The sequence below is a fragment of the Sphaerodactylus townsendi genome, linkage group LG14 (genome assembly GCF_021028975.2).
Source record: "Sphaerodactylus townsendi isolate TG3544 linkage group LG14, MPM_Stown_v2.3, whole genome shotgun sequence".
Classification (NCBI taxonomy): domain Eukaryota; kingdom Metazoa; phylum Chordata; class Lepidosauria; order Squamata; family Sphaerodactylidae; genus Sphaerodactylus; species Sphaerodactylus townsendi.
This window is the reverse complement of record NC_059438.1, coordinates 43,200,534-43,225,759: the sequence shown is the minus strand read 5'-3', so window position 1 is coordinate 43,225,759 and position 25,226 is coordinate 43,200,534. Positions and strand designations below refer to the sequence as shown.

General features: G+C 43.6%; 1 protein-coding gene across 2 annotated transcripts in view; it reads right to left on the bottom strand.

The window, feature by feature from the left end:
• The window catches only part of LOC125443634 (carboxymethylenebutenolidase homolog), a 68,046-nt gene extending 43,484 nt beyond the window's left edge, over positions 1-24,562 (bottom strand). Inside the window, exons 1-3 of one of the 2 annotated variants that reach the window (XM_048515873.1) lie at positions 24,428-24,562; positions 3,104-3,327; positions 2,438-2,545 (exon numbers count right to left, since the gene is read on the bottom strand). In XM_048515873.1, the coding sequence (XP_048371830.1) occupies positions 2,438-2,545; positions 3,104-3,318 (323 nt within the window). In that variant the 5' untranslated portion in view covers positions 3,319-3,327; positions 24,428-24,562. Of the gene's footprint in view, positions 1-2,437; positions 2,546-3,103; positions 3,328-4,299; positions 4,337-24,427 lie in introns of those variants that run through there. The other variant, XM_048515874.1, reaches the window with a different exon arrangement.
• Positions 24,563-25,226: the final 664 nt, after the last annotated feature.

Genomic DNA, 25,226 nt, shown 5'->3' with positions numbered 1-25,226 from the left:
GGGAGGGGAAGGTGGAGGGTGGCGGCAGGGGTACCGTGAGATATGAAGAGTGAGGTCAAGGGTACCCTGACCTCAAAAAGGTTGGGAAACACTGCCTTAAGATATGTTCTTATTTAGTAAAACAACTAACGGCGTGTGCCGCTGGTTCCAGAGACTGACTGAAAAGAGTTAAAAAGCCCCACCTATCAGTAGCCCCACCTATCAGCAGCCTCAGCAGCCCCACCTATCAGCCAGCCTCAGCAGCCCCACCTATCAGCAGCCCCAGGACAAAGAGAAAACCCCTGTTAACCCCTGTTAAAAATACACTGTTTAAAAGATGTGGCTTTGAGAAAAGCCCTCCAGAAAGAAAAGCCCTGTTAAAAACACACTGCTCAAAGAGATGTGGCTTTGAGAAAGACCCTCTAAAAAGAAAACCAGAGCTCACTCAGCCCTTTCTGACATCTTCTCCACTGCTACTCTTCTCTGCTGGTTCCAGAGACTTTGCCATCCCGTTTATCTCTGTTGTCAGCCCCTCCCTCTTGTTTTCCCAAGAAGTATTGAAAGAAAGAGTCCATGGAGCAGAGGCACCCCAAGGTCGGCGACAGATAGTGACAGAGACCCACCTGGCTTCCTGCCCGATAAGACAATGGAAACATTCCCATATCTAATTGGACCAAGGGATTAGGGCTACCACAAAGCGTGTGAAGCCATGAAGTAAAGATCAAGGAAATAGCAGGCTGGTTATATATCTCTTGTAGCAGAACTGATGCACAGTTGCAAGCAGTTACATTGAGTTAGGTATGCATCTCAGTCACCTAGATAGTGTCCCCTGACAGCCATCCAGTTTTTCACTTTCTTGATTCTGTGTTTTATCCTATCAGTTTTTATTTCCAGTTCTTGCATTTATTTTTGGCCAACACCTTTCTCAAAATCTTTGATCCACTGTGCCTTCTTGTTGTAATCCTACTCGTTTTCCCACAGATCTTTCCAAAACTGAACTGTTGCATTTTTCTCTGGTTTTTTTGCTTTCAGCATTGATCTTTGTGTTGAGACTTTGGTAGCTCAGACCTTTGGTCTGATTAAAATCGCTGACTTTGTCTGTACTGGATATTTCTTGCTTCATATCTTTCCATTTTTCTTGCTGTGGCTGTTATTTGTTGTTTGGTGATCTCCAGCTCTTCTTCAATTGTTCAGTGTCTAGCCAGTACCTTCTAATTAGCTCTTTCATGATCTTGCCATTCTTTAATCTTTGTTCCTTCATATTTTTCAGGTTATTGGCATCTGATTTAAGTTTTTTGATCTTGTGTTTCAGTTGGATTTTCCACTTTGCTCTTGAAGTTTGATTTATCTTGGGTTTAGGTATTTCAATGCCCAGTTCTTATGTGACTACTGCAGCCATACTGTACATGAGCTGATTGGTTAATTTGTTTGATGATGATGATGACGACAACAACAACAACAATAACGACAACAACGACGATGATTATAGTGGGGAACAGGAGATCAGATTTGGGTTTTTTTCTTTTTGTTTTTTTCTGTATGTGTTGTGTGTGTAAAATAAATAAAACATTTGTCACACACACACAAAATCTTATTGTAATGAGAACTGGAATAACTTTTCAAGTGATAAAAGGCATTTTCGTGTGCAAGGAGACAGGCATCCTTGTGGAAATCAACCTGATAGTCCAACGTCAACATTTGGTCAAATCCTAACACTTGATGCAACATCCTGCTTGATTAGATAGATGTGAAAACTGTCACACAAGATGAAAAACCCGCAAGCAGTTTCCGCATTTCAAAGAATACTGGCCTGGGCCATCAACAGCTGGGCCAAACTGCAGCGCGCGGGTGGGGGGGGGGGAGCCAGCCCCTATAAAATATTATGCACATAGACAGCAAAGAGAACACACCCAGGCGTACGCACACACAAAGAAAACAGTCACGATAGAACCTTAGAATCCTTGTGGCAAATCAACAGAAGCCTATCGCCAGCACCATCCAACTGAGGCTTTATTTATGCCTATATGCCTAACTACGTGGATGTAAGTATTGTAGGAGTTTTTTTATTTTATTGAACCTACTCGTTTGACTTATGTTTGTGCCTGAATATTTTAATGTTGCTTTTAATATAAAGCCTAATGCTTTTCTTGGCATGGTCTGTTGTATGCAAGAGCCCTATGTTTGCTTAGCAAATTTCCACAGAAAGGGATCAATTCCAGGGTCCCTGGTTTGGGACAGGGGAATTGTACCACTCTGGTGGGCTGGAAAACCCTAATTTGCGACACCGCATGTGAATGGAAGGGCTGATACTAATTATATTTACTTCTGCTTGGTGTCTAAATCAAGTATCTTTGTTCAAATTCCATTAGATACGTCCATCTGGTCTTTCTGATTTAGCTGTATTTTTTCCTGTTTGATATTTATCAGGTAATTACGTGTTTCAGAATAAATACCTTACCTGTCCACTTCCATAGGATCCCGGTGCTTCAGCCAGTCCCCAAACGTCTGCCAATGATCATTAGGTGTCCAAGGTGCTTTTCCCAAAAAGAAATCTGGGCAGATGATTCTGTAGGGAATAACAGTTGTGAGACGTTACCTGGAGAATTGAGCTTCTGCCATTTTCCATCAAGCTGGTTAACTTCAATCTCCTATGTCTATCTGCATAAACAACAACAAACTGCAGTCAAAATAGAACAAAATTATTTTTCACATTTTACAGATATGTAAGTAATGTGATACTGGCAGGCAAATGCCAACTGTGGCTTGCTCAGCCCTGCCGAGTGCATCAGCCATGTTTGTTAGCCCTAGAAAGTTTAGCGAATCTGGGCAATTGAGAGGGCAGTGTAGTGTTCTTATGAAAAGTTCTGTACACATGACCTTCCCTCTGTGGAGGAGCGGAATTCAACATGTCTTTATTTCTGAAGCCATCTTATTTCCAGGCAGCTTTAACTTCCAGAGATGCAACACATTGCTTTTTAGACCACCTTTCTTTCTATGGTTAAAAGTTAGTCTTATTAACTTGATACCACCAATAGTTCACAGATAATCCTTGTATATCAAAGTTATCAAAAGCCAAGTCAAAAATCTGGCCTATAAAATGTGATAGAGACACAAGATTACTCACAAGTATCCATTAGCAGCAATTATATCAGCAACATATCTGGTATCAGGGAATTGCCACCCATATATGTCATGAACCACAATCACAGCTTTGTCCGTGGGGGAAGGAGGCTGGCAAACATAGGCGTTGATGTTCTCCACTTGTGTCTCTTGGCCACGCCCCACATAATTGCTTCTTCTTCCAATGTCATATTGGAAAGGAAAATCCTTACCAGACATTTATAAAAACTGAAATGGAAGCAAACAAAAATTAAATGTAATTGATGAACAATTTGTGTTTTAAAATATCTTTTGATGAATATATTATATTAAGCTACAGAAATGTAAGGTTAAACATGATGGCAAAGAGTAGTGAAGGGGCTATGGTGGCCTAGTGGGTGAGGATCTGTTTTGCATGGAGAAGGTCCCATGGGCAGCAATTTGTGTCTCCAGTTCAAAGGACCAAATAGGTGATATTGAAAGCATAGAGACAATAGAGACATAGAGAGAGCACTTTGGTCTAATGCACTAGAGGACAACCTTGATTTTCAAGGCTATATCTGCTTTGTGTCTGACTGAGAAAGGCAGGTTTAAGTGAAGCAAATAAGTGATGCCAACTTCAGACTCTGAGAGCGATTGTGTCTCTATAATAGAAGGAACTATTCTACCAGAGGGAAAAGCCATACATGTCAAAATGTTCCTTTTTATAGAACTCTGTACAAATCCCTTTTTAATCATCATTTTGGTGCTCCTGCCTGCTGTATCAGAAAAGTGCATGATACACAACCCGCTCAATACACGCATTTGCTATTCTGTATGACTACAGAAATATACACATTTTCCAGCTTCTGTGTGTGTGAATGTGGACCCTAAATGACTGGGGTTTCTGATTGCATTTACTGAAACTGGAAAGCACACCAATGCCCTAATGACATAATATGAGAAAATGTGGGCTGAGAACCACACACGGTGCATGCCCCTGATCTGCAAGGCCGGCATGCCAGATTCACGACGACTGAACAGGAGGGCTTCCGATGCTCTCGGCAGTGATTTCAAGTGAAGCAACAGAATCCTCCTGGGTGTGGAGTGCTGGCTGGGTTTTCAAGGTGGTTTGCCATTGCCTGCCTCCACATCATGGCCCTGCACTTCCTTGGAGGTCTCCCATCCAACTACATGTACTTAGTTTCTGAGATCTAAGACCTGAGTGAAGGCTTGACACACCTAGTTAATGTGGAATGAGGTTTTCCTTTTAATGAAAGCCAGGGGCCCCAGTATTCCAAGGCACGAGTGTGGACCATGAGGCTGCAGAGGTCAGATGTAAACAAGATCCAGTTAAAACAGGCAATGATCCAACCAGAGAACTGATTCCCACTCCCAACTGCTACCAAACTGGTTTAAGTTAAAAAAAAAAAGGCCTTGACTGTCTGTAATGAGCTTCCCAAAGGCAGGCCGTGGTGACAGAAAAGGGCACCTCACTTTTAGTACTCCAGCATGTGGCTATGATTAAGGGCTGCAACTGTGACACTCTCAACTAACTCAGCAATGTTGTTAATCGATTCAGTCAGTCAAAACACTGAGAGACAAACCAGGTGTCTGCTGAGAGTTCTTTGTCTGGACTCTGTTCTCCGGTGCAGAGCTAGAAGCTCCAGATGTAGAGATCCCACTTCTGGCCTTGTCTGTTTGTTAGGGTCTCAATTCTTAAGTCAATAAATGGACTCTGTGTTGTTGATCAGTAGCGTTTATTGATAAGCATCAGAGCACCAAAGCCTGGCAAAGCCTGTTCTGACAAACCTGGCTTTTGCTATTCCATTTATCTCCTGTGGATCCCCCCTCCTGAATTCCCAAGAGATGGTGAAAAACAGTCCCCAGAGTGAAGGCGCCCCAAGGTCGGCGGCAGATAGCAAGAGAGAGCCACCTGGTTTCCTGCCCCCACTAGATAACGGATACAACTCTGCTTCCAATGGGATCGGGGGTGTCAGGGGATGAGGCTTTCCACTGACACTCTAGTTATCTACAGAGCATGTGAAGCCATAAAGGATCTGATGGTAGTAAAGCAAGTGGAGTATATATACATAAAAGTCATCACCCAGGACAAAAAAGGAGCACAATAAAAACTTTAGTAGATCATGCAAAAAGAATCTGCCACCTCCTTCAAGATGAACTGAATCACCTAAACTGGGCTCTACAGGCTAATGGCTAATGGTTACTCCACTACAGACATCAGAAGAGCTGCAAGACCAAGAACAACCCACAGGAAAGGAGATAAAAAGCCACCCAGAGGGAAGGTGTTCTTACCATACATCAAGGGAATCACTGATTGCATAGGGAAACTGATGAAGAAATATAACCTCCAGACAATCTTCAGACCCACCGAGAAAATCAACAAATGCTACGTTCAGCAAATGATAAGAGGATCCTCTAACTTCTGTAGGAGTCTACCGTGTATTTTGCAGCTGTGGACAAGTCTACGTAGGGACCACCAAATGCAGCACCCAGACACGAATCAAAGAACATGAAAGGCACTGCAGACTAGATCAGCCAGAAAAGTCAGCAATAGCAGAACATGTGATAAACCACGCTGGACACAGAATGTTATTTGAAAACACAGAAATTCTGGATCACTTTGACAACCACGATGTCAGGCTACACAGAAAAAGCCATTGAAATCCACAAGCACATGGACAGTTTCAACAGAAAGGAAAAAAACATGAAAATGAACAAAATTTGGCTACCAGTACATAAAAACGCTAGAATCAAGACAATGGTTTGTGAACCCCACCCAGACACAGGATGTCTCCAGGCAGTGAGCAGTCATAGGGCTAGTGAACACCACCCAGAACACCACCCACCACTCTAGGCAGAAAGCAATCAAAGGGATCTATAGCTAGATCTATAACTGATTGGAAATGGCAATCCTTTCTTGTTTTCATTATTGTATATTGAATGTGCAGTCCCTATTCCGATTTTTGTTTTGGTAGACCATCTAAATTTCAGAGATCTTCTTGCAGGATAGAAGAAGAAGAAGAAGAAGAAGAAGAAGAAGAAGAAGAAGAAGAAGAAGAAGAAGAAGAAGAAGAAGAAGAAGAAGAAGAAGAAGAAGAAGAAGAAGAAGAAGAAGAAGAAGAAGAAGAAGATGGAGGAGGAGGAGGAGGAGGAGGAGGAGGAGGAGGAGGAGGAGTTGTTTGGATTTATATCCCCCCTTTCTCTCCTGTAAGAGACTCAAAGGGGCTTACAATCTTCTTGCCCTTCCCCCCTCACAACAAACACCCTATGAGGTGGGTGGGGCTGAGAGAGCTCCGAGAAGCTGTGACTAGCCCAAGGTCAATGCAATACAAAACAAAGCCTGAGACAGTATGAATGTCAATCATAAACAGCAAATCCCCTGTCTGGCTCTAATACAGAATTAAAAACTCCATTTTAATATAAACATTTTAAAATACGTCAATGAACATATAAACTATACATACAATGGACAACAACAATAATTCGAAACCCCACATACAGTCATGCACAAAAAAGGAAGAGAGATTCTCTGGACCAATGTATACACAACAAGTCTCTCAAACTGTAGCATGAGAACAACAACATAAGCTAACTGACACAACTAAAAAATTTACAGCAGCATTCCCTCGATGCACACACAATTTCAGACTCCATACCCCATCCCTCACTTCTCCCCTTCCTCCACCCATCACTACACAGCCCCAAACACATCAACTACTGAAGTCTCCGAGTTCAGCATCACGCCACAGCTCCTAGAAGTGAGAAGCTTTTTTTCGTCTCTAAGCCTCTTTGTCCTAAGTTTCTTATAGACCCATGTATGGAGTCTGCCAGATGGTAACAGTTCAAAAAAGAGAGAGTGTGCTTGGATGAGGACGGATCTCTCAGAATATTTTGGGCTTTCTTCTTTTAGGCTTTGGGAATTATAGGAATTCCTTCCAAGGAGGGGAGAGGGCAGCCAATAATCTGTGCATTGGTAGTGATCACCCTTTGGAGCACAACTATCTTATCTTATCTGCCACTTTTGTGCAACTGGAGAACCATACACAGATGCAGTAGGTTAAGACTTACTCTCTATATGCACAGCCGTAAAAGGGACCACCAGGAGTTTTTCCATTCAGTTGTTGTTTCCTTTAACAGTCTAAAGATGAGTACAGTCTCTTTGCTGGGTCCTTCTTCTAACCAATCAACATGCGGCAGTCCTGTATGCCCCAGGTCAAAGTCCTCTTTAATCATAATGCCCAGAAATTTAAAAAAACTAGCCACCCGGGCTTCTACTTGATCTCTATTTATAGTCAAGGGCTGAATTTCTTAGCTATTACTTCTATAGTCCACACCTATAAGTTTCTCCCTTTGTTGTCTTGTGTTGGTATTAAGAACCAGTAGTTGTTTTCTCCCTGCACCATGAGAGCAATCAGGGGTCCACCTCACTCCGACAGGCAGACCTCATCCCCTCCAGGAATAGAGCCCCACCAACCGTTGTGTCATCGGGCAAATTTGATAATGGTGTTGCTGCCATGATAGGAGCAGGAGTACAATCATATGTATAAAGGGTGAGAGCAATAAAGGACTCAACATTGAACAGCCCTGTGGTGTTCCCATATTTAGAGTAAGAACTGAGGAAACCCGATTTCCCAGTCTAACCCTCTGGGAACGTCCAGACAAGAAGTCCCTAATCCACAAACAGATTGAATGTGAGAGTCCAAGATCCACAAGTTTTGTCACCAGTCTTTGTGGCAAGATTGTATTAAACACGGAACTAAAGTCCGCAAAGAGCATTCGCACATAATTCCCCTGTTGTTCCAGATGCTGTCAAAAGCAGTGTGGAGACTAATGGCAATGGCGTCCTCCGTAGATCTATTAGTCCGATATGCAAACATATTCAATGAATTACACGGTTGTGAGGTGAACAAATTGGTTGGTGGTCAATCTCCGATGGAGGTGGTTCATAATCTCTTTCATCCCTTTTCACTTCTTATTTTCATTTCATTGAGTTTAAGCTGAAATGATTTCAAATTCTCTTCTATCTCTTTAAACTTATTTTCCAGGACTTCTATATCATTGCAACTGCTTTTAAATCATCTGTGATCATAATTGATATCCACTCCAAGTCTTGTTTCTTCTTCTGTGGCCATCTCTATCACCAACAGCATCAAGGATCCTAAAGAACATTTATTGAGCACATTTGCCCATCGACTACCACCAATGAATCATATTCCTAGAGGCTTATGGATGGTTAAGCCTCCTACTCTATTTGCAGAGAATGAGGCATTTACAGTAACCAAGTTGGAGGATTCCTGGATATGCTAAATGACTGTGGCTTAGAGCAGATGGTTGTAGAACCAACCAGGGGAGAGGTGATCCTAGATCTAATTCAATTTGGGACCCAGGACCTGGTGCAGGAAGTCAGTGTTGTTGAGCCGATAGAGAACAGTGACCACAATGCTGTCAATTTCAGTATCTCTGCATGCTTAACAAGGACAACTACTAATATAGTTACATTTGCCTTCAGAAAGGGAAATTTCTCAAAGATGAGGGTGATAGTGCGTAGGAGGCTGAAAGGGAAAATCAAGAGTGTAGAAAATGTCCAAGGTGCTTGGAGGATACTTAAAAACACAGTTTTAAAAGCTCAGCTGAAATGTGTTCCGCGAGGGTTAGGAAAGGCAGCTTCAGTCCAAAAGAAAGCCACCATGGTTAACAAGGGAGGTGGAGTAAATTATTAGAAAAAAAAAAATGTCTTTTAGAAAATGGAAATCCAACTTAACTGATGAAGAATACCAGAGAGAACACAAATGGTGGCAAAAGAGAAGCAAGTTAGCTGTAAGGGAGGCAAAAAAGGATTATGAGGAACGCATGGCTGCAAACATCAAGACCAGCAACAAACAGTTCTTCAAGTACATCAAAAGCAGGAAGCCAGCTAGGGAAGCAGTAGTCCCGTTATATGACAAAGGAACAAAAGGTGTGCTAAAAGATGACAGGGAGATTGCAGAGAAACTGAACGAATTCTTTGCATCTGTCTTCACCCAAGAGGAGGTGAGGAACATTCCTGCACCTGAACCAAGCTTCTTAGGAGGTGAATCCGAGGAACTAGTGAAGATAGTGGTAGACAAGGAAGTAGTTCTGGCAGCCATTGATAAACTAAATGCTACCAAATCCCCTGGCCCAGATTGCATTCATCCAAGAGTTCTTAAAGAGCTCAAGCATGAAATTGCTGATGTTCTCACTTTAATATGCAACTTATCCCTGAAATCTGCCTCCATCCCTGAAGACTGGAAGATGGCCAATGTCACACCAATCTTTAAGAAAGGATCTAGGGGGGACCCGGGAAATTACAGGCCAGTCAGTTTGACATCTGTTCCGGGTAAATTAGTAGAATCTATCATTAAAGATAAAATTATTAAACATGTAGAAAAGCAAGACCTGCTGAGGAAGAGTCAGCATGGCTTTTGCAGAGGCAAGTCCTGTCTTACAAACTTACTAGAGTTCTTTGAGGGTGTAAACAGGCATGTGGATAAGGGGGAACCAGTGGACATTGTCTACTTGGATTTCCAAAAGGCTTTTGACAAAGTTCCTCACCAGAGACTGTTGAGAAAACTCAGCAATCAAGGAATAAGAGGGGAAGTCCTCCTATGGATTAAAAACTGGTTGAGGAACAGGAAACAAAGGGTGGGTATAAATGGGAAGTGCTCACAATGGAGAGATGTAGGGAGTGGTGTCCCCCAAGGATCCGTTTTGGGACCAGTGCTCTTTAACTTATTCATAAATGACCTGGAAGTAGGGTTGGGTAGCGTGGTGGCCAAGTTTGCAGATGATACCAAATTATGTAGGGTGGTGAGAACCACAAAGGATTGCGAAGAACTCCAAGTGGACCTTAATAAATTAGGTGAGTGGGCTAAGAAATGGCAAATGCAGTTCAATGTAGCAAAATGCAAAGTGATGCACATAGGAGCAAAAAATCCAAACTTCACATACACGCTACAAGGGTCAGTGCTATCAGTCACAGACCAGGAAAGGGATTTGGGCGTCTTAGTTGATAGTTCCATGGGAATGTCAACTCAATGCATGGCAGCTGTGAAAAAAGGCAAACTCTATGCTGGGGATAATTAGGAAAGGAGTTGATAATAAAACTGCCAAGGGATTGTCATGCCCATATATATAAAGTCAGAAAAGTCACAGCGACTTGGAGAGTATGTGTGTTCAGTTCTTGTCGCTACATCTCCCAAAAAAGGATATGGAAGAGATAGAAAAAGTGCAGAGAAGGAACCCAATGAGGATGATTTGGAAGGATTGGAGCACCTTCCCTTATGAGGAGAGAGGTGCAGCTGCAGCGTTTGGGACTCCCTTTTTTTTTTTTAGTTTGGAGAGGAGATGTCTGAGGGGGGGTGAGATTGGCCACTAACGCATGGATAGCTTTAAAAAGGGCTTGGACAGATTTTATGGAGAGAGGAGAAGTCGCATTATCATGGCTACCAATCTTGATCCTCCTTGATCTGAGATTGCAAATGTTTTAGCAGATCAGGGTGCTCAGGAGCAACAGCAGCAGAAGGCCATTGGTCTCAATACATCACCCATGTGTTAGTCTCCCAAAGGCACCTGGTGGGCCACTGCAAGGTAGTGCAGAGCCAGCTGGACTAGATGGGACTCTGGTCTGATCCAGCTGGCTTGTTCTTATATGACTAGTTGAAAGTTAATAATTGATAATTAATAGTTTATGGTAAATGGGGGGAGGCCTAGATGGTAAACCAAAGTTGCCTCCCAACCATATGCCACTGGGCAGAGACAGCCCTGGTCTTACAGGCCCCGTGAAGAACTGCTCTAAAGTGGCACAGGGCCCTGGTCTCCCTTCAGGTAGAGTTCCTACCTCGGCCAGGGCCAGGGCTGAAAATGCCCCTGTAAGCTCTGGCCCCCTGGTTGAGGCAAGTTGGACTTCCTGAGGGACAACAGATCAACAGTAGGTTGGAATGTGATGCTTCTTAAGCCTTTCAGGTGTATAATCATACACACAGAGCCCATATTGTGAGTGTGGACCATCTGTTATGTTATTGTGTCTCCCATGTTATACATGAAGAGAGCAACACAAACTGGTCTACCATAAACATGTAGTCTAAATTGTATCTGTAAACACTGAAAATCCAGTGCAGTCAGTTGGCACTTACATGCACATGCACAGTAAATAAGATGGAAGCTTACCTGGTCCTTAGGAGCAGCAGTGGCGTAGGAGGTTAAGAGCTCGTGTATCTAATCTGGAGGAACCGGGTTTGATTCCCAGCTCTGCCGCCTGAGCTGTGGAGGCTTATCTGGGGAATTCAGATTAGCCCGGGCACTCCCACACACGCCAGCTGGGTGACCTTGGGCTAGTCACAGCTTCTCGGAGCTCTCCCAGTCCCACCTACCTCCCAGGGTGTTTGTTGTGAGGGGGGAAGGGCAAGGAGGTTGTAAGCCCCTTTGAGTCTCCTACAGGAGAGAAAGGGGGATATAAATCCAAACTCTTCTTCTCTTCTTCTTCTTCTTAGAAATGGTGTGATCTTTTTCTCCAAAGATGAAAAATGTGGGGTTCAGCAAATTGTATCTGTCATCACTGTTTCTGATAATTCCTAAAGCATATTAGAAGAAAGTGTTTAACACTGCAGTTCAAAGCACGCTTACCAGGGAATAAGTCCCAATGAACTCAACAAGACTTGCTTCTGAATTTACAGGCGTTTTAAGCAGTGTGTTATTACTTTGGAGAAGGGTTTTGGTAAAAGATACTGTTCAACAACACTGGCAGTTTATTGTGGGTTTAGTACAACAAGTGCTACCATTAGAAGAAGCAATACTATTTCAGTCTTTTAATCAAGAATCACTACTGCATTTTTTTTAACACTGACCAACTCAACCAAAAAATTATAAATTCCTCCATTACAAGCTACACAGGAGAAGCAATGACTTGAGTTGATAAAAGTATATATTTCAAAACATAAGCAGACCTCTCCCAAGCAAAGTGCCCTCCCTTCTAAGAATCCTCCCTAAAAGTTTTTTATGTTTTCAGAGTGACATTTATAGAAAGTTTTCAAAATAGTTTCCTAATGATAGCTAATAATGATATCCCACTTGATAAGGACGCTGCTAATCTTAGTTTTTTTTTTTTTTTTTCAACTAGTTAAGGTGCTATCTATATTTTAATATCTTTTTAAATATATACAAATTCATTAATTCATTGTATTCTCTAAGGTTTTCTTTGGCCAGAATCACTGGAGGCTGTGGGGTTTCTGGGCTGTTTCCAGTAGTGCATTTTCACCTGAAGTTTTGCACTTTCAAGGCCTGTGGCTGGCATCATACAGCCCCGAAACCCCACGCCAACCTGGCCATTAATTCATTCTTGCTACTTTTTGTTTTAATGAAATAGTGATTATGAGTTTCTCACTACTATATAAAATATCTTGTAATCCTTAATGTTTCCCATATTTGGACAAGATCTTCACTTTTTGCCATCTCTGGTAGGCGCCTTGAGTCGGAACACACACATAATATCTAATTTAATTTAGTGGGTTAATCTACACAAGGTCAGCTGATTATGTTATTTCTTTTGTTTCTTGTTTCTTCTTCTTCAAAGCATTTCTTCTCTGGAATGTTGGACTCCCTCTTAGGATAATATGTAGCTGAGAGAGGCCTCGGTCCAACTCTGCCTGGTGCAAAGGTGCCAAAGTCTCCTCCATCGTCTTTTTAGTCAAAGTCCAGCAACTGTTTCCTTACATTCCTGGCCATTTCTGTGACAGACTCACAAACTAACATTAACCAGGTCATCCAGGTCATCCTTGTTACTTAGTGTGGCACTGCGCCTCCTCCTCCACCGCCTCTTACCCCTCCATGAGTGCTGTTCCTCTCGCCCTCGCCCCTGCTCTCCTGGGAGTGGCTCCTACCAGACAGCCTCCAAAGCCACAGGTTGAGTCAGCATCTTCCCACTAGGGCGGGGATGCTGACAAGGCTGGCTAGCAGCTTGAAGCAGACACAGGTTGGCCACTGGGGAGAGGGCTAACCCTAGCTCTGGGCCCTTCCTTGCCTGTTTTTCCGGACGTCCCTTGGAGTGGGGGTGGGAGGCTTAATCCATTTCTCCTTTTATACTGCATTCCCAATCCGAATTGGACCCACATGGGCCTGGGAATTAAATTCCCAGTTGGTTCTGCCATCATAATCTGGTCCAAAGCCTTCATGGTGTCCACCATGTGGGCTTTGTAACACTGAATATATTTGTTGGACAGGGTAGCTACCTTTATTTTGGAAATTGACTTTTGTCCCTTTAATTGATGCAAACCAATACAAGTCAACAGACAGCTCTATTCCTTGCACACAGATGGCATGGAAGGAACTGAATAGAAGTCTAGCCCCTAATCACTGATGGGTGGGCTCCGCTCCATTAAGCTTCTTCCTAGAAGAAGAGTTGGATTTATATCCCCCCTTTCTCTCCTGTAGGAAACTTAAAGGGTCTTACAAACTCCTTACCCTTCCCCCCTCACAACAAACACCCTGTGAGGTAGGTGGGGCTGAGAGAGCTCCGAAGGACTGTGACTCGCCCAAGGTCACCAAGCTGGCGTGTGTTGAATTCAGGGGAATTCATGCTAAGCTGAATTCCCCAGACAAGCCTCCACAGCTCAGGCAGCAGAACAGGGAATCAAAGCTGGTTCCTCCAGATTAGAACATACCTGCTCTTAACCACTACACAGGGATGGAGCGAGGGAGGAAAGCGCCCGGTGCACTGGTGCATCTTCTGCCCCTGCCACGCCCTGGAACACCCCACCACACCCCCACCACGCCCTTGCCACATCCGCACCATGCCCACAGAGGGGTGCGAGCCCAGTGCGTTGTGCACCGCCCCCCGTCCCCTTGGAGCTATGCCTCTGTCACTATGCCACTGCTGCTCCTATCTCATCCAACCTGTCTTGCTCTGAAACAGGAAGTGGCAGAGTCCTGAGAGAAACAAATCACTTTTTAGATAGCAGATAGCAGTATGATAGAAGTATAATTACTCTTGACGTAAACACACATTTCTTTTTGTTTCACTGATACTCAGGTTGAACAGGTTTTCAGAAACATTGTTAAACCTGTTTTCCCAGTGACCGTTTTGGGATGAGAATATACACTATGAGTAGGAAAGTTTCTCCCATGCTACTTAAATGCTCAGAAACACCCCCCCCCCCTCAACTGGCTGTAATTCTGGTTTGCCTTGACGTCCCAGGAGACAGAAGCTCAGATTGGGAAACAGAAGGAGCATTCTACAGTATGAGGGATATTTGGAATGTCCTGGCCTAAAAGCCGGTCAAACACTCTGAATCAATGTATTGTCGAAGGCTTTCACGGCCGGAATCACTGGGGCGCTGTCTGGTTTCCGGACTGTATGGCCGTGTTCTAGCAGCATTCTCTCCTGACATTTCGCCTGCATCTGTGGCTGGCATCTTCAGGGGATCTGATAGTAGGAAAGCAAGTGGAGTATATATACCTGTTGGAGTGTCCAGGGTGGGGGAAAGAACCATTGTCTGTTAACAAGTAAAGGGTGCAATTAGCAAGCTAGATTTATATGTGTTGAGTGGGATCCACCCATTAGCATGTGAGTAACAGACACTTGCTTTCCTACTATCAGATCCTCTAAAGATGCCAGCCACAGATGCAGGCGAAACGTCAGGAGTGAACGCTGCTGGAACGCGGCCATACAGCCTGGAAACCACACAGCACCCCATTGGAAGCTCCTCAGAGACTTTGGCCAGTGATTGTTAGGGAGTTCATTATGGATCTTCCTCCTAGCCATGGGAAGTCAGTAATCTGGGTAGTGGTGGATACCTTTTCCAAACAAGCCCACTTTGTGCCTCTGACACAGAAATTGGCCAAGTTATTTGTGAGTCCTATTTACAGATTACATTCAGACCCAAGGAAAATAATCTCAGACAGGGGCTCAATTCATGTCCCAATTTGGGCTTTTCTTTCTCAAGTTATTGAGGGTGGAACAGGCTAATCTCCTCACACCATATGGAAAGTGACAGGCACTTGGAGAGAGTGAACCAGGTACTTGAGCAGAACTTGAGCTGTTACGTCAACTACCATCAGGGGGAGGGCGGTCTATAAACCCAATAAATAAATAATAAAATAAAATCAGGACAATTGGACTGACCTGCTCCTGTTTGCTGAGTCTGCTTACAGTGATGCTGTTCATCAAAGTACTGGTCAATCTCATTTTAAAGTAGTCTATGGGCAGGAGGGAAAGTCACTGCTTTTCATAGAGAGGAGGGTCCAAGAGATCTGCAGGTCTGGTTGTGGAATATTCAGCAGTCATAAGCCCACATCCATAAAACCATCATGTGTAAAGCTAAAGAGACTTTTAAATGCCAGGCTGATAAGAAATGCAAAGATGTATGTTTTGAGGTGTGGGATTCAGTGTACATCTCCACTAAGAATTTACATTGTGCTCAGCCAAGCTGCAAACTTGGTCATTGGTTTTGGGGACCTCTCAAAGTTGAGTGAGTCATTAACAAGGTGACTGTAAAGATGAAACTGCTAAAACCGATTGGATTGTGCACCCTTTGTTTCATTCATCCTCCTGAAATGGACGCCGCCTGCTGACAGCAGCACCCAGAAGTGGATGTACTTTTTGATCTGCAGGAGGACCACAAGACTAGCCAAATATTAGACTCATGTTTGTATCACGGCCATCTGCAATATTTGATTGCTTGGAAACATTTTTCTGTGAGGAAAAATGAGTGTGCTGTTGCTTCTGACATTCAAGTCCCCCGTTTGGTGTCTGACTTCCATCATAAATATCTTCACCATTCTGAGGGCCCCTAATAGGTAACCATTAGGGGAGCAGTATGTCATGATCAGCCCATTTCTGGGTTGACTCTGTCATGTCTCCTGCCCAGGACACGAGATCCTTTGTCTCCTCATTCCCGCTCCCTTACAATTACTGTGCTTGTCCTTCACGCTTTGTACTTTTGTTTTCCAAGCAATGCATTAGCAGCTCATTAGACGCCTGCTGTTGTACTGGCAGTGGTGTGGAATGTAGGTTGTTTTGACTTGGGAGAGGCTGCGTTGTCCTGGATCATGGGACTGGTGGGGTCCATCCCCCCTTGGGAACTGATACTCAGGGGTGATGTTGTGTGACATGGGGCATAGATAAGATAAGATAAGATATTTATTATTACGGCCTTTTGGCCAGCCAATAGTTTAAAATCAGAGTACATGTGAATACATAGCACTCCACTTATACAAAAATATAATATAAATTAAAATCCATTATAAAATCTATTAATAAATAACATTAGCTTCAGACATTATTACAGCCCTCATCACACAGTGCAGCTCTTTGTTTTAATAAGGAACATGGGGCATGATGTGGGGTATAATGAAGCATGCTTTGTTGCTTATGCTTTAGTTCTGGCAGTAGAAGTCTAAATGATTATTGCTGATGCTGCTTCATAGTAAAGAAATAATCTGAACACAGAGGCTTGTTATTGAACAGTCTAGAGGGACAATGATAATGTGGCAAAAAGCAGGCTCAGCTTAGAGTATGGCAGAGTTGTGGGATTCCTGTCTCACCAACTTACAAAGGCTGTGCATATTTTGTGAAACACCTGCTGTGCATGCACACAGATTCCAATGTATATGTGACTATGGATGGATGAAAGCCATGTGGTTTGGGAGGATGTGCTCTTTTAAAACTTACATCCAATGCATGAAAGGAAGCAAGTCCTAATGGTGGTTTTTAGAGAGTAGCTGTGGCTATGGAGGTGCTCTAGCAAGAACCACTGAACCTGCAAGAACTCTGCTGGTGGAAAGTGCTGCCAAGTTGCAGGCGACTGATGGAACCCCCATGCAGTTTCCTGGAGATGTCATCATCTGCCTCCACGCAGCAACACTGCACTGCCTTGGCAGCCTCCCATCCAAGTCCTAAGCAGTGGGCTAGCCTGGGCCATCCAACTCAGGACCCCAAAAGCATTAAGATAATTAAAAGCAAATACAAAATCTTTCAATAGTTTGGGGATGCTAGACACAGCAGTCAAACCAGAAAAGGATGAGTTGTTTGGGAAAGGAAGGGGAAATCACATTGTTGCTGGTAAAAAAACCCATTGGCCTGAATCCATCCATCTGTCCTTTTTTGTAAAGACGGTGCTTTGTTGTAGAATGCATTCCTCCAGCACCAGTGCTTGTTTGCAATGGCATACTGCCTCCACAAAGGAGGAAAGGGCTGTCCAAGGGACAGAAGGTACACATCCAAGTTATTAGAATTACTCTTGTGACAAATGTGACAGTCCCATGACACACATGCAAATCTAGGAACGATTGTCTGGCCAGTATGTGGAAAACAAACAAACAAAAATACTGCACTGAATTCAAACAAACTTATTGTGCTAAAAACTATCTTTAAAAGCCTTTGTAGAAATGGTGTGTCTGTCTCAGCAGGACAGGGTAGGTCTGGCAGGAAGCCCCTCTATTTCTCTTCTTCATACTTCTTTGTTAGTGTTGATTTCTATTTTAATCAACTGACACCAATTTGCTCTCCAAACAATTTACCAAAACCTGATAGACTGGATGATTTTCATGGCATCTTGTTTAGCCAGAGGGGAACATGCTTACAAACAGTTCATTCTTATACAAATTCCTTCTTTCATCCAACATGGCACTGGAAGTAGATGGAACAAGAAGAACCTTCTCTTCCTGCTTTCCCATTCCAATCTTCCTTATTATTCAACCCACCATCCATCACCCATACTATGCTACCTAATCTACGTTTCCCGTTTCCACTTCCACCATGGCATGGGGAAGGAAAGGGTCAGTGAACTGAGGGACAGGAAATTATCACTCAATAAGTTTGCTCTCTGTGATAGGCCAGCGTTATTCTAAATATCTAGCCTCAAGACTTATAAACTGGATCCTCTCTAATAATATACTAGGACCTGAACAAATTGGATCCAAGAAAGGAGTGACCACAATGCATCAGTCTAGTTTTAGTCTTCCTCAGCAAAAAAACCATAACCGATTGAAAAGAGGTACATTGGGGTGCTGTCTGGTTTCCGGGCTGTATGGCCGTGTTCTAGCAGCATTCTCTCCTGACGTTTCGCCTGCATCTGTGTCTGGCATCTTCAGAGGATATGATAGTAGGAATGGAAAGCAAGTGGAGTATATATACTGTGAGGTCAAAAAGGTGAGGCCATCTGAATAGAGTAGCCTAACATGTGAGTCACAAAGAAGTCTGTAGCATGTGAGTAACAATGAAGATAGCAGGGTCAATAGGTGAATGGATCTGAATAGAAGTATCCTGGTCTTTGTTCCCTTTGATTGCTATTGTCTATAGTTGTCCTGTGTTTGTGTGGAGCTGATTAGTCACTGTCTTGATTCTAGAGTTTTTCAACACTGGCAGCCAAATTCTGTTCATTTTCATGGTTTCTTTCTTCCTGTTGAAATTGTCCATGTGCTTGTGAATTTCAATGGCTTCTCTGTGTACACTGATGTAGTGGTTGTCAGAGTGGTCCAGAATTTATGTGTTTTCAAATAGTATTTTGTGTCCAGGTTGGTTTATTATGTGTTCTGCTATTGCTGATTTTTCTGGCTGAAATAGTCTGCAGTGCCTTTCATGTTCTTTGATTTGTGTCTGAGCACTGCGTTTGGTGGTTCCGATGTAGACTTGTCCACAGCTATGTGGTATGCGATAGACTCCTGCAGTAGCTAGAGGATCCCTCTTATCCTTTGCTGAACGTAACATTTGTTGAATTTTCTTGGTGGGTCTGTAGATTGTTTGTAGGTTATGTTTCTTCATCAGTTTTCCTATGTGGTCAGTGGTTCTCTTGATGTATGGTAAGAACACTTTCCCTCTAGATGGCTCTTTATCTTTGTTCATGTGGCTTGTTCTTGGTCTTGCAGCTCTTCTGATGTCTGTAGTAGAGTAACCATTAGCTTGCAGAGCCCAGTTTAGGAGGTTCAATTCATCTTGAAGGAGGCGGGGTTCACAGATTCTGTTTGCGCGATCTACCAAGTTTTTATGGTGCTCCTTTTTTGTCCTGGATGATGATTGGAGTTTTTGTGTAGGTATCGATTCATGTGCATAGGTTTTCTGTATACTGTGTGGCCCAATTGTTGGTTTGGTTTGCGGATGACTAAGACATCTAGAAATGGCAGTTTTCCTTCATTTTCTTGTTCCATAGTAAATTGGATGTTTGGGTGGATTTTGTTGATATGGTCCAGGAACTTGTTTAGTTCTTCTTCTCCGTGGCTCCAAATGGTGAATGTGTCATCCACATAACGGAACCATATGGTGGGCTTTTTTTGGTGCTGTTTCCAGGGCTTGTTCCTCAAAGTGTTCCATATAAAAATTTGCTATTACAGGGCTAAGAGGGCTACCTATGGCTACCCCATCTTTCTGTTCATAGAATTCATTATCCCACTGGAAGTAGCTAGTAGTGAGGCAATGTTGAAACAGGGCTATGATGTCTTCTGGGAATTTCTGGTTAATGAGTGCCATGGTGTCTGCTATGGGGACCTTGGTGAATAGGGAAACCACATCAAAGCTGATCAGTTTGTCATTGGGGTTGAGTTTAAGATTGCTGATTTTTTCAATGGAGCAGAGTCCTTAATGTAATGTGTAGTCAGTCCAATATGGATTTGCCTTCAACAATACAAGAGGTAAATTGTTTGTGGCCTTTATTGACTTAACAACTGCCTTTGATTTTATTGTTCATGAACACCTATGGAACAAATTACTAAAACTAGAAATCAACCACAGATTGCTATATCTTATCAAGCAACTTCACAAGGTTAATACCTGCTAAATATTCTTTAGACGGTATTCTTTAGACGGTAAATTGACAGTTAAAATATCAATTTCTAAAGGTGTTAAGCAGGAGTGTATCCTAGCCCCACATTTATTTAAAATGTTCCTGAATATTGCATCTGTCTTAAATCTAGTAGATGGGCACCACCCCCACCCCCAAGATTAGGAACGGGTCCCATGCCAGTTTTGTTGTAAGCAGATGACACAGTTATCCAGCGTGGTGTAGTGGTTAAGAGCAGGTGGGCTCTAATCGGGAGAACTAGGTTTGATTCCCCACTCTTCCACATGAGTGGTGGAAGCTTATCTGGTGAACCAAATGTGTTTCCCTACTCCTACATTCCTGCTGGGTGACCTTGGGCTAGCCACAGTTCTTTGGAACACTCAGCCCCACCTACCTCACAAGGTGTCTGTTGTGGGGAGAGGAAGGAAAAGGAGTTTGTAAGCCCCTTTGAATCTCCTCACAGGAGAGAAAGGGGAGTATAAATTCAAACTCTTAGTGCAAACAAAATTTGGACTTCAACCTTATCTTCAAGCCTTCCATCAGTATTGTATTCAAAACCAATTAACCATAAATCATGCAAAAACCCAAGTTTTTGTGTTTGCCAAAGATTGGTACAAATATACATGGAAAATAGGCACTACCCAAATTAAACAGGTAAACAAATTAAACATTTAGGCTTCACTCTCAGCTATAATAATAGTCGGGCTGTTCATCATAACAATATTGTAAAAGCTATTGAAGCATTTTTACCTGTTTAAAGGTAATCTTCCTGCCACTCTTAGGATATGTCCAGCCCAAATTGTTCCACAGATCCTCCTTTATGAAATCCCATCCTTAACTGAAGCCCTGTGATCTCTTTTTTTCTGGCAGTTGTTAGGTGTTCCAAATTATGTAACGTTAGGTGAACAAAGCTTAGAAACCAGGGCTCTAGATACTGGTTAAAAATCCATTTTCATTCACATTCCACAAACCTTCTATCCTACATTCTGGGTGCCTACATTTCTAGTTAGCTAAAACCTGTATCACGAAAATTACTCCATTTAGGAATTGATATTGGAACTTTTGCTGGATCTGAAGAAAGATATATTCTGAGATGGATAACCGAGCAACTTGAGGTCTGCCACCTTTAAAACTAGTTCACCCCAATCATAAGGGCTATCTTTCTCCTATAAAACCCAAACATCATACTTTGTCACTTCCCTGCTCAACAGGCATTTACAGTATGTTAGCTCATCTAAATATTTTCCATCTAATGTAACATACGGCAGATATATAAAAAACTCTTTAAACTCTTACTGTGACAAAGATTCGTGAACAACAGAAATAGTAGCAAAATTTGTAGCTGAAGTCATGAAACAAAATGTTTCTAAATATGAAGAAACTATCCAGACCTCTGTAAATTCTCCTAATTTGAACTTATTGAGGTATTTTTACCAGGCGAGAGGGCTTCAGCTACAGAATTCACTTATTTTACTAGCAGCAAAGCCCATTGCAGGGGAGATGCCATGGGCCCTAGCAGAGGGTCGAAGAGGAAGCCTCTCCCCCCGCAGTGGGTTTTAGTGGAGCTGTAGCTGGGCAGAGGAACGGGATGGCTGGCGGCAGGTTCAGCAAGGTAGCTGGAGGCCACGTGCTGTGGCCCACCCGTCTGCCTTGTCTTTGTGGGGTGGGTAAGGTCGGGCAGGGGGTTGGTTGCTATGAGTGGGGAGGAGGTGGAGAGGGCTTGTTTGGAGCTGGGGTGGTTGGTGTGGGTAGGGAGCAGGGGCAGGGGCAGGGGCAGGGGCAGGGAGGGCTTGTTTGGAGCAGGAAAGGATTCCTGGGGGTGGGGGAGGAGGGGAGGGCTTGTTTAGAGCCAGGGAGAGTTCTTGGGGTAGGAGGGGGCTGGGAGGGCTTGTTTGGAGGGTTGCTGGGGTGGGGGAGGGGTGGAGGGCTTGTTTGCAGTCAGGAAGTTTGGTGTGGGGGTGGAGGAGGCTGGCAGGTGGCCCAGCCTGTCTAGTTGGGCAGAGGGGAGGGCTTCTGGAAGCCTACAGAGCAGTGGATATGGGGAATCAAATGTTGGGACAACAAACCAATTTGCTGGGTCTCTTCGGCCCAGCATGGGTTAGTGGGGTGGGAGGGGGTGAAGGTGGCTCTTGCCGGGGTCTCTGCTTGGCGGGGAGAGGGGGCAGGGGAGCTGATCTGCAGGCAGCAATGGCCAATTGGAGTGCAGGATGCATAGGGCTTTGGTACCTGTGCATCCTGCACACTAATTGGCTAAGGGTTCGTCAACGGACGTTTGAACCCTTAGTCAATTATGTATAAAGATATTTTAAATGTCATTAAAGGTAACTTGACTTGACTTGGAACTGAGGGACCAACGTCTACTTTGCTGCACCAACTGACCTTCATACAGGTTGTCAGCCTTCAAAAGAAAGATGACCCCCTGTGGGGGATGTCAGTCAATACAATTATATTGTTTCCATGTAACATGCAAAATTCAGAGATTTTATGTTACATCATGAAATGTCTCACAGTTTCTTTCAGTTTAGAAACATTTGCTCCGTGAAAGAAGCTGTGAGCAAATTTTTACCATACCTAGAAGAAAGTTAGGTGACAGATCCAAACTATGGGCTGCCAAATTGTCCATGCTCAGTACTGGAGAACAGAGTCTGTTTCAGAGAAGACTGTCTAATTGCAGCCAGGCTCTAGGCCTTTTCCGTTGCTCTGCTTTTGGGACTCCAGTCTTGCTATTTTAATGTGATACACAAATCTTTTTGATTTGCTTGATCATCACTTTGTGTGAATAGTGCAATATTGATAGTTCCAAGTGTTGGTACCTGTAGTAAACCTGAATTTTTTCCTGGATGTACAAAAGTTGGACACACCAAGCCAAGATTTCTGGTTGGATGACTTAAAGCTTGAAAATATTTGTGCTGTTCTATTTTCTCAAAAAGGTGATAATGGATATTGAATTGTCACATTTAGAAGAAGAAGAAGAAGACGACGAAGAAGAAGAAGTAGTAGTAGTAGTAGTAGTAGTAGTAGTAGTAGTAGTAGTAGTAGTAGTGCACAGGTTAAGCTGAATTCCCCAGATAAGCCTCCATAGCTCAAGCGGCAGAGCGGGGAATCAAACCCGGTTCTTCCTGATTAGAGTACACCCGTTCATAACCACTACACCACTGCCACTCCCTTAGCATGTTTTCCTGGTACACAAGGAACACTCAAAACATAATGACTGTGAGAAGGATGTTTTCTGGTTAACAGGTATGAAAACCAAAACCAAATGGATTGATAAGGTTCTATGGAGCAGCTGAGGCATAGTGGTTAAGAGCAGGAGCACTCTAATCTGGAAGAACTGGGTTTGATTTCCCGATCTGCCTCTTGAGCTGTGGAGGCTTAACTGGGGAATTCAGATTAGCCTGTGCACTCCCACACACACCAGCTGGATGACCTTGGGCTAGTCACAGTTCTTCGGAGCTCTCTCAGCCCCACCCACCTCACAGTTTGTTGTTGTGAGGGGGGAAGAGAAAGGAGTTTGTAAGCCCCTTTGAGTCTCTTTACAGGAGAGAAAGGGGGATATAAATCCAATTCTTCTTCTTCTTCTATGGGAAAAGGCAGTCATTCAGGTATGCTGGCTCCAGGCTATACTTGCACCTCTAGTCAATACCAGCAGCTAAAACTGAGCCCAGAAGCAAATTGGGGGTCAGGATAGATTGGCCATGCTGAAAGGGGCTGATGGGAATTGTAGTTCCTGAACATCTGGAGAGCCGCAGGTTCCCTACCCCTGGGATAGATGGAACAAAACTAGAATGATATGGTCCCTACAATCCACTCTAGAAAATATTCTGTGCCATTCTGCACCAACTTTAGCTTCCAGCCAGTGGGTCCACATAATCTAGCTCTGTACCAGAGTGGCACAATCTATAGATTGTCAGCCAAAGCTGGCGAAAGGCACCCCTGGCCACCGATTCCGCCTGTTCATCCAAAAAGAGGTCTGGGTTCAGGAGTACCTCCAAGTCACAAAACTGATCCTTTAGGGAAGAGCAACCTCGTCCAGAATAGGATATATCCCATTTCAGACTTTCTTCCCACCAGCAGCACCTCTCTTTTGTCAGGACTAGGTTTCCATTTGGCAGTGTGGTGTCAGGGACCATCAGTTGGACTAAGATCTGGCAGCGCTCGGTTGAAATCCTTGTCCTGCTATCAGGCTGGCTGTTTGGCTTCAGGCCAGTGATTCACAACCTTTCTCTCTCTTATCATTGTGAGCATTGTGAGCAGTTGTGAGGATGAACAAAGGGAAGTTTCCCGGCTTCATCACATGGGTTCTCTTGTTCCAGTCCTTACAACCCTCTTGCAGATGTGCAGGTTGGAGCAGATGCAGAACAGCTTGCATCAGGCCACCTGGTAAATTAATTCATGACATGAGAACCAGGACAATCCTGGATCATCATTCAGCCTTGTGGTCACTTTCAGCACATCAACCGGGACTACAGCACCAGCTGTGGTGTGAAGTCGCTGTCTGTCAGCTTGCTCAGCCATATCTCTGTCATCAGCAAAAGTGTAGGTGATGGTGATATACATACCTGGACCAGAGGGAATGAGATCTGAACCCAAAGAGGCTCCTCTTGGGAACTGCAGAGACTCGGAAAATGTCCAAAGCAGCAAAAACACTCCTGTCCTGTTACCCAGCTATACAGCTCTGCCACTGCCTGTTGAAGATATTCTGGGAGATATAGTTGTGAGAAGGAAGAGGAGGAGGTTTTAGAAGTAAATGACTAATCCTGAAAAACCGGAAAGGGGAGGAGAAATTATTTAGTGGAAGAGGCTGGCTTGGTTCCAAACAGACACAGACTAAATGTAGTTCCCGTTTAGCACGGTTGTCTTCTTTCAGTAGCTTGTCAGCCTCCCTGGTTATGTACACTTAAAAGTTCATGTTTTCGTATTTAGTGCTTCCTATAAGGCAGGCGTTGGCAACCTGTGGCTCTACAACTAGGTGTGGTTTGGCATGGAACCAAAAAAGGAAAATCTCTTCAATTCTTTAAGTGAAGATCCATTGGAAGGGCATATGCTGACCTGGATGGCCCCGGCTGTTAGATCTCAGTAGCTAAGCAGTGTTGTCCCTGGTTAATACTTTCATGGGAGACCACCAAAGTAGTTTAGAGTCTCTATGCAAACTCTTAGAGATGCCTCACAGGGAAAAAAACAAAGAAACGATGGAGGTGAACAGTTGCCAGGAATTCAAATGTGAATTATGCCATTCTGGTCAAACAATTGCGCAGAGTTCTCCCAGGTATTTTTATTATGTATTCTAAGACGTTCCCAATAAAGAACTTGCAACAACCAGGATATGAACTGTGGAAACTCGATGAATGATTAGTCTTT